This window comes from Mesocricetus auratus, unplaced genomic scaffold, assembly GCF_017639785.1.
Source record: "Mesocricetus auratus isolate SY011 unplaced genomic scaffold, BCM_Maur_2.0 Super-Scaffold_100007, whole genome shotgun sequence".
In the NCBI taxonomy this organism is placed as follows: Eukaryota; Metazoa; Chordata; class Mammalia; order Rodentia; family Cricetidae; genus Mesocricetus; species Mesocricetus auratus.
In genome coordinates, this window is record NW_024429191.1 from 9,655,410 (window position 1) to 9,665,588 (window position 10,179).

General features: G+C 45.1%; 1 protein-coding gene across 1 annotated transcript; it reads right to left on the reverse strand.

Moving 5' to 3' along the window:
- Positions 1 to 8,745: 8,745 nt before the first annotated feature.
- On the reverse strand, positions 8,746 to 10,104 carry Fahd1 (fumarylacetoacetate hydrolase domain containing 1). The gene has a single exon (XM_005081727.4). The coding sequence runs from the start codon at positions 9,816 to 9,818 to the stop codon at positions 9,153 to 9,155; it is 666 nt and encodes a 221-aa protein (XP_005081784.2). The 5' UTR covers positions 9,819 to 10,104; the 3' UTR covers positions 8,746 to 9,152.
- Between the last annotated feature and the right edge of the window lie 75 nt (positions 10,105 to 10,179).

Consider the following 10,179-nt stretch of genomic DNA (forward strand, 5'->3'; position numbering starts at 1 on the left):
CTCATGGGTGTGAATGGTTTCTTTGTACCCAGAAGAAGGTTAGAACCTTTCAAATTGTCTTCCCTGTAGTGTGGTAGCACATATCACTTGACAGGATGCCGTGAAAAGATCTGATGTTGGAGAGATGGCAAGGCTGTGCAGGAGCTGGCCCTGCCTTTGGTAGTGACACTCTGGAGCTACCTGGTGCATGCAAAGGCTTGCTGACACAAGCTTGGCACTTATGAGTCACTGGGGAGGAGACCAACTTCAAGAGCTATATGAGTGAGGTCTGAGTCCCAGGAACTTTGAAGAAGGAATTTTCTCAAGACACAAGGGTGGCAACTGCTACTGTTCTCTGAAGCAGCATGGGACACAGTGCTCAGCCCCACACGGATCTAAGCTACTTGTTTCAGGAACCAGCCCTTCTGTAAGACCAACCCAAGCTTGGCACTGACTGCAAACTTCAAATCTGACCCATTGTCCTGCACAGGGCTGGACACAGACTGAAAAGTGAGTACATGACTCTGTTATGAAGCTGGTGTTGGGAGGTACACATGCCTTATCCAGTGGTTTTGCTATGTGCAGTCTTGGTGGTTTGCCAGATTATCCTGGTAATCCTAATAAATGAGGTAGTGAAGGACTTGATCTACACAAGCAAGATGGAACTGATACAGTGCTTTCTCTCATTCTCCTTGAGGAGGGAGGTATGGAACAGGTGAGTTATCAGGGAAGGAGGGGTGAAGGAGTGGAGCAGTCAGGCTGGGAGAAGAAACTGAGAGTGCCATAGCAGGGTTCCTATCTGCTACTGGGCACGGGCTTGTTAGTCAGCTTTCTGTTGCTACAATAAAGTTCCAGAAAACACCCTAAAGGAGGAGATCTTCACTTTGGTCATGATATTAGACATTATCCTTTCACCCATTGCTTTTGCTCGAGGCTGAGTGTCATGACTGGTGGCATGTGATCGTGTGGTAGAGCGAAGCTGCTCTCCTCATAGAGACTGGGAAGGAAAGAGGGCAGGTTCCTAAGAGCACGCCCCAGGACCCCTGCCTTCTGCCGGGTCCCATCTCCTAGTTCCTCACTCTCTGTATTCTTCAACAGGATTTTCTTATGTGGCAGGCTGGACTTACAATCTTTTTGTTCAGCCTTCTAAGAACTGAGATTATAGGGACAGTTTTGAACTTACTATGTACTGAAGATTTCTTGGTGCTCCTGTCTCTACCTCCCAGGTGCTAGGATTAGAAAGGTGCATCACCATGCCTGGCTGTGTCCTCAGTTTCACATGCCTCCCAACAGCCCAGCAGTGGACTAATCCATTGATGACAGAGCTCTCTTTATCCAATCACTTCCCACAAGTCCAATAGGGGGAAACCAAGCATTCTTTTATCCAAACCAAAATGGTGCCCCCGCATGGGATCCCACTCTGGCATGTCAGAGGCTGCTGTGGCAGGGTCTGTCTGTAAGCACCAGCCTGGTTCCTGTGCCAATGTCTTCAGCTAGCCTGACTCTCTCACTATTAGTTTCCACCACATAATAGAGACATTCTCATGGTGGGTGCCCTGGAAATGCTGTTTCCTGGCACAGCTGAGTACCAGTGTAGCCAGCAGAGGGCTCTAATTACCTGCTCACAACAAGGTGGCCTAATCTCTCAGTCTTGGTGCAGGTCTTTGCCGGTGGTATAGGAATCTACTGGGCCTAATGATAAACCACACCAAATCATAGGTATGTTTCAAGTTTAACTTGCACATTTATGTGATTAAGGTTACAAAATCAGTCAAAATTTGCTTTTTAACAAAGATCAAAAGAAAAATCAAACAATATCCGAAATTTCATTTGTAGATTAGCCAAAATGCAGGTATGAAAAATAGCAGATATGCACTACCTCAGCACCAAACACCCACCGTCTCACCATGCTTCCTGTCTGCTTCCCCAGGAACTGTTTTTCTGGAATTGTTTTCTGCCATGCTATAGGGTCCACACTGGGCAATTAGATGACTTTTCCTTTGTAGATTATGCTGTGGTGCGATTATTTGTTCCATTCACAATACATGGCAGAAACACCATCTATGCATGTATGAATGCCTTATCCTGAGGATTCCTGGACTATTTCACAACTTTTTAAAACCAAGTTTTTACATTTTTCATAGAAAAATAATAGATAACAGAACAGGATAACTATAACTATAATCTCTCAGATTTTTTTTAGCTTGTGAGTCATGTTTTTAAATGCATTTAAGTATATAAAATGCTTTATTTTTTTACTTTTTACACGTTACTCTCAGTTCCCTCTCCCTCCCCTTATGACCCCACCCCCATCCTCCCAACCCCTCACCCCACTCCATCCCCCCCCCTCCACTCCCTAGGGAGGGTAAGGGCTTCCATGAGGAATTTTCAGAGTCTGTCATATCACCCCAGGCAGGGCCTAGGTTCTCCCCTATGTGTCCAGGCTGAGAGAGCATCCCTCCATATGGAATGGGCTCCCAGAGTTTATTTGTATGCCAGGAATAAATACTGTTCTACTCTCCAAGGTCCCACAGATTTCTGAGGTCTCTTCTCTGACACCCAGGTTTGGGGCACAGGGTGGGGGTCTGGATCAGTCCCATGTTGGCCACTCAGTTATCAGTCTGGAGTCCATGTATTCCCTCTTGTTTAGGTCAGCTGCCTCTGTGGGTTTCACCAGTTGGATCTTGATTCCTTTGCTCATCACTCCTCTTTGCACCTGGGTTCCAGGAGTTCAATTTGGTTTTTAGCTGTGGGTGTTTGCCTCTGCTTCCGTCAGCCACTGGATGAGGGTTCTAGAATGGCATATAAGGTAGTCATCAATCTCATTATCATGGGAGGGCATTTAAGGTAGCCTTAGTGCCAGTTGGTGTCATTCTTGTAGATCTGTGAATATCTCACTAGTGCCAGATCTCTCCTCCAACTTATAATGGCTCCCTCTATTATGGTATCTCTCATCCTTCTCTATTCTTTTTTTTTAACATTTTTATTTCATCTTCATTGGTATTTTGCCTGCATGTATGTCTGTGTGAGAGTGTCAAGTCTCAGGGTCACAGACAGCTGTAAACTGCCATGTGGGTGCTGGGAATTGAACCTGGGTCCTCTGGAAGAACAGCCAGTGCTCTTAACTGCTGAGCCATTTCTCCAGCCCCTCTCCTCTATTCTTACCCTGGCTCAACCTTCCTGCTCTCCCATGTCCTCCTCTCCCCTCCTAGTTTCCCCCTCTGTTTCTCACATCTCATTCTGTCCTCCCCCCTCCCAATCCAATTAGGAGATCTCGTCCCATAACCCTTCTCTGGGTGACCATGCATATCTCTCTTAGGGTCCTCCTTGCTTCCCAGCTCTCTGGTGGTGGGATTGTAGGCTGGCAATGCCCTGCTCCATGTCTAAAATCCATATATGAATGAGTACATACCATGTTTGTCTTTTCGTGACTGGGTTACCTCAACTCAGGATGGTTTCTTCTAGTGCCATACATATGCCTGCAAATTTCAAGATTCCATTTTTTTCTGCTGAGTAGTACTCTATTGTGTAAATGTACCACATTTTCTCTATCCACTCATCAGCTGAGGAGAATCTACGCTGCTTCCAGGTTCTGGCTATTACAAATAATGCTGCTATGAACATAGTTGAGCAGATGTCCTTATTGTATGAGTGTACATCTTTTGGGTTTACACCTAAGAGTGGAATTGCTGGGTTATAGATCTGTTTAAATTGTTTATCGGTTCTTGATTTAATTTTGGTTAAGTGATATCTATCCAGAAAATCATCCATTTCCTTTAGATTTTCCAACTTAGTGGAGTACAGGTTTTCAAAGTATGACCTGATGATTCTTTGGATTTCCCCAGTGTCTGTTATGTCCCCTTTTTCATTTCTGATTTTGCTAATTAGCATGTTCTCTGTCTTTTGGTTAGGTTTGATAAAGGTTTGTCTATCTTGTTGATTTTCTCAAACAACCAACTCTTTGTTTCATTGATTCTTTGTATTGTTTTCTTTGTTTCTACTTTATTGATTTCAGCTCTCAATTTGATTATTTCCTGGCATCTACTCCTCCTGGGTGAGTTTGCTTCTTTTTGTTCTAGAGCTTTTAGGTGTTCTGTTAATTCTCTAGTGCGGCAATTCTCCAGAGAGGTTCTTGGTTATGGACAGGAGTTTGTGTCCACTTCCCCGTCTTAGCACTGGGACACTGTCTGACTTGAACCTGAGATGGCCCGTGCACACTGACAACACTGTGAGTTCACATTTGCATCAGTCCTGCTGTTTTTAAGACACTTTCCTTGGTGTCATCCATCCCCTCTGGCTTTTACCATCTTTCCACCTCTCCTGTATAGCTCCCTGAGGCCTGCAGGACACTCAGAATTACATTTCCATTTCCCTTTAAAACAGACAAAACTTAGCTGGGAAGTAGTGGTGCATTCCTTTAGTCCCAGCACTCACGAGGCAGAGGCAGGTGGATCTCTGTGAATTTGAAGATAGCCTGGTCTACAGAGAGAGTTCCAGGGCAGCCTCCAAAACTACACAGAGAAACCCTGTCTCGAACCCCCCCCCAAAATGTTCAATGTTGTGTTTGAAAACTAGTCCTTGCCTTGTGTCTAACAGTTTAAGCATCAGAAACTAAGCCTGTGAAGAATGCTGGCCCACACCTGGCTCCCATTAATTTCAAATGTGCAGAGATCTCCTATTCTGTAAGGAATAGTGATGCATGATGAGGCCCTGAAGCAGGGAGAGTGCACCCTGACCCTGCAGACTACTTTAGTGTTCTCTCCAGTTGGAGTCATCTGACCACTGAGTTTCAATCCAGTTCTCTCCCACCTGCTTTGTAGGTGTTGCTCTCTGCCCTTTCTAGTTCCTTCACTATGCTTCTGAGAGCACCCCTTCAAAAGCTTACCTGGACAACAATCCCCATTTTATGCTCTGCTTCTGGGACATATGATTGAAGAAGATATACCAATTAAAAATAATTAGATGAGTATGCATACCTGTGTTCACTAGCCTGAAAAGATGTTCATAACACATTAAGTGAATATATGATACTTTTCCCCCCTCCAGTACTGGGGAAGGAACCTAGAGATTTATACATAATGCAGACAGCAAGAAGTTTATCACAGATATATATATATATATATATATATATATATATATATATATATATATATAGTGACACAGGGTCTCATGTTGTTGTCTGGCCTTGAATTCAGTATGCAGCCAAGGAGGAATTTGAACTCCTGATCCTCCTGCCTCTACCTCCTGAGTGCTAGGTATTTTCTGTTTATATGATGCAGGGATGGAACCCATGATCTCAAGCAAGCACCTCATTACTAAGTAAATTCCCAGCAGTCCTCTCCCTCATTTTCCCGTTTTTCTTTTTCAACTTTGTATTTTGAGACAGAGTCTCACTAAATTGAACAGGCTAGCTGTATGCTCACTCTGTAGCTCAGATCTTGAACTTGCTATCCTCCTGTCTTAGGCTCATGAATTAACTGGAATTACAGGGCCTGTGCAACTGGGCCTGGCCTAATGCTCACTTTTTATAGATACCCAATGGAATTTTTATTATTTTTTGAGACAGGGTCTCACTATGTAGCTCTGGATAGCCTGGAACTCCCTATGTAGACCAGGCAGGCCTTGAACTCAGAGAGTCACCTGCCTCTGACTCTTGAGTGCTGGAATTAAAGGTGTGTGCTTTAATACATTAAAAAAAAAACACTGTAACAAATGTCAAGACATTCTGCATAGAGTAACATTATGAAAAAATGTTTTTGTTTTGAGACAGTTTAAGTATTCTTGGCTGTTCTGAATCACACTATGTAGACCACACTGCCTCCCAAGTGCTGGGATTAAAGGCATGCACCACGATGACTTGCCAGCAATTTTTTGTTTTAAATTTTTGTTTTATGTGTATGGGTGTTTTGCCTGCCTTTGTCTGTGCACAATGAATGTAGCGCCAGAGGAGATAACAGGGTATCTGATTCTCTTGGGCTAGAGTTTTACAGAAAGTTGTCAGCAACCATATGGATGCTGGGGATGGGACTTGGACCTCTGAATCATCTCTCCACCTTTGAAAATTACATTGTTGAATCTACTGAAGGGCAATTTGACTTCATTGGGTGAATCCTTCAACTTTTTCATAGATTATATGTATTAAAAATAAGTTGATGGAAGATGTATCTTCTAGGTGTGAGAGTTCCTGTGATTTTAGCAGCTCAGGGTTTGTGGGAACTGGATCCAGTTTTTTGTTTGTTTGTTTGTTTTGTTTTTTGTCTTTTGAGACAGGGTTTCTCTGTATTGTTTTGGAGCCTGTCCTGGAACTTACTCAGTAGACCAGGCTGGTCTCGAACTCACAGTGATCCCCCTGCCTCTGCCTCCCGAGTGCTGGGATTAAAGGCGTGCGCCACCAACGCCCGGCCAGTTTTTTTTTATTATTATTTTATTTTAAATAGCTTGTTTTACATGTCAATCCCAGTTCCCTCTCCCTCCCCTCCTCCTGCACTCCCCCACCATACCCCCATTCTCCCACCCTATTGCCAATTCCTTCCGCATAGGGGATATCTAGAGTCTATCATTTCACTCAGAGTAGGGTCCAGGCACTTCCCTAAGAGTCCAGGCAGAGAGAGCAACCCTCTTTGTGTTATGGACACACGATGTCTGTTAGTATTCGAGGGATAAACACTGATCCACTGCTCAGGACCCCATAGGTAGCCCAGGCCTTCTCATTGACTCTCATATTCAGGGGGTCTGGATGGGTCCCATGGTGGCCTCCCCGCTGTCGGTCTGGGGTCCAAGAGCTCTCCCCTGTTCGGATCAGCTGTCTCTGCTGGTTTTGCCAGCCCATTCTTTGCCAATTTGCTCATTGCTCCTCTCTCTCTGTCACTGGGTTCCTTGGGTTCAGTTCAGTGTTAACTGTGGGTGTTTGCCTCTGCTTCAGTCACTGGATTAAGGCTCCAGGATGGTTACAGACATCAAGTTCACTATCAGAAATGGTCATTCGAGGTGGTCTCTACACTATTGCTTAGCTTGCCAAATGGTGTCATCCCTTTAGAGGTCACAATGGTGCCTGATCTGTCTTCTTGTGTCCAAGGACTTTGTGTGCTATATCTGTAATGCTGATGTCAGATGTTTGTGACAAAGCTCATTCCTTGTTTGGTGGACACTGACCCTTGGGCACTGTACATTCTTGGCACTAGCTTGTACCTGCAGGTTGCTTCATTGGTCTGTCAACTTGGTAGATGTTTCTCTGCTGAACCTTGTACTTGCTGGCTAGAATAACAGTGCATTTTCAATATGGGCAGGTATACCCTTTGAGCTCACTGTTTGACTTCAGGAATCCAGCCAGAAGAATCAGGAATTAACAATGTGCTGATTTTACCAGCAAATCCTAATGTCTAAAACCAGAAGACTGACCTAGAGTCTTTCATAATGGATGAGAATCATATTGCAGAAGGTACTGACTGATGTGGAAGTCACCACAGCCAGTGTAAAACCAGGTTAGAAAAGTGTATGGTGGTGGCACATACCTATTATTTTAGCAGCACTCAGGAGATCATGAGGTACAAGCAAGACTGAGCTACACAGTGAGACCCTGTCTAAAAAAAAAGGTCGGGGCAGTAGTGACTCCCAGAGGTTGGAAGGCAGAGATAGGCAGATCTGTGAGTTTGAAGCCTAGTCTACAAAATGAATTCCAGAACATCCAGGACAGTTACACAGAGAAACCCCATCTGGAAAAAAAAAGTATGTGGAAGCAAATTCCATTTAAAATAATATTCATTTACAGATTTGGAAGAATTTGTACCAAATGTTTAACTTTGGCTGTCTCTGGGTAGACCAACCTTAAGGTGCTTCATTCCTTTTTAGTATCTAAAATTCCTAACTCATTTGTATTAAACATTGACTGCTAAGTAATTAGATAAAACTACTGAAAGATAAAAATTAGGTCAGGTGTATCATGAGTTCCAGGTCAACCTGAGCTATGAGACTGTCAAAAAAAAAAAATCTTGGGCCAGGCAATGGTGGTGAACACCTTTACTCCCAGCACTCGGGAGGCAAAGGCAGGTGGATCTCTGTGAGTTTGAGACCAGCCTGGTCTACAAAGCTACACAGAAAAACCCTGTCTTGAAAAACAAACAAACAAAAAAACATATATTTATTAAACAAATATCATTATGGGGCTTCATAATCATAATTAGGCCTTGGGCTCACAGAATACCTAAGTGTTTAAATTTTCTTACAGACCTACTTATATGACACTACCTATGGTGTGGTCAAAATATAAGGTTCTGAGCTTGTGACAATTTCCTTACAACTTGGCCATAGGTTCTAAGTCTACACTGTCATCAGGATGACTGGGATAACAATACCAATTTCACAGCTTTGCTACAACACAAAATGCACAGGAACATGGAATGAACTATGGTTGACATGATGCCTAGCATACTGATAAATCCCTGGAGATGTAACAGGCCTTCTGAAAGGGGCCAGCAGACTATGTATGCGCATAGCAGAGGCCTCTGCACAATTGCAGAACACTGGGTCCTGAAAGTCCAGCTGTGCATCCTGACAGGCTTTTTTTAAATCAGGGAAGGGTGCAGGCAAGAGCAACTGCAGCATTTCCAGCCGGTCAGTCTCCTAGGGCCTATTTCTTTGACTGATGTGAGGTACGGGTTCCCTTAGTTAATAAGTGATAGCACCGTGCTCTGGAGCCAAAGGCCGAAGTCTGAAGTCCCAGAGAAAGAAGTACTCCTCCCCCACTGGGAAAGACAGTACACTTTTACATCACACAAGAAATGGTGTTTATTTGGCAAACAATTTCAAAATTACCTCCCAAACTCAGAAGCCACAACCCTATATCTATATATCCAAAGTAAACAGGGCAGAACTTCACCAATTGCTCGATTAACAAAACTTTTATCTGATTTTGGGATGAAGTGTTTTCCCTAGTAAGAATCAACTGGAGTGCTCTGTGTAAGCAGCTTTCTTAAAGGTTAATATCATTAACGGATTACTTTCTTTTGCAGTTCTTAAGTCCAGAGCTATAAGCTTCAGAATGATTTAAAGAAAAACTACAACTTCTCAGAGTTTAGTTTAACACATCTCCTCTTGGTCATTCCCATTTCCATCCCAGTTCTTTTCTAATGACTTAATTTTTAGATTTTCATTAAGATTGTCATTTAGCTAAACACTCAGTTTGCTGACCTTTCCACCTTGAACCTCATACTAACCACCCCGTCTATTCCAGCCTCGATCTCATCATTTTCTTTAACTGGCCCAACTCCCTTTGGAGTCCCAGTCAAGATAAGGTCTCCTTCTTCCAAGGTCATTATCTTGGAAACGTAGCTGATGATGTAGGGGATGGAAAAGATCATGGACGATGTTTTGCCCTCCTGCCTGAGCTCACCGTTGACCTTGAGCCACAGTCTTAGGGCATGAGGGTCCGGGATCTTCTCCTTGGGCACGAAGGCGCTGACAGGGCAGGAGGCCGTGAAGCTCTTGGCCAGGGTCCAGGGCAGTCCCTTCTTCTTGCACTCTTCCTGCACATCTCTGGCAGTCATGTCCAGGCACAGGGCGTAGCCGGCCACGTAGTCCATGGCGGCGGCCTCGGGGACGGCTTGACCACGCTTGCCCAAGAGCACTCCCAACTCTACCTCGTGGTGCAGGTTCCGGCAATAAGCGGGCATTAACACCGGTGAGCCCTCGGGAGCGTACGCGGTGGACGGTTTCAAGAAAAGCACAGGCTCGCTTAGCACCGCGCTGCGCATCTCCTTGACGTGGTCTGCGTAGTTCCTCCCCACGCACACGATATTTTTGCCCCACTCCCAAAAGCGAGACAGTGGCTTGGGGGAAGCCATGGTACAACCTTGTGTCACGTGACCGTGGACTCCCGGGACTACGGCGGCCTCGTGGGGACACGCCGCCTTAGGACGCTGTTCAGGCCGGAGCAGCCCGCTCGTTCTTGCGCAGTAGCTGGACGCTGAGGTCAGCTAAAGGTCTCTGCGCGCGGGCAACCGGCCCGAAGAGACGAGGAGGAGTATGCTCAGCCTCCCTTCACCGCCTACGCCTACTTCCAGACCCGGTGTCCCAGCCAAGGCTGCCAGGGCAGGGTAGGGAACATTTTGGGCAGGAGCTGCTGATTGGCTAGGGGCGGCGGCTCGAAACAGACACTGGTTGGCTGTGAGCTCTCGGGGCGGGCACTGTTGGATTGAGGGCGCG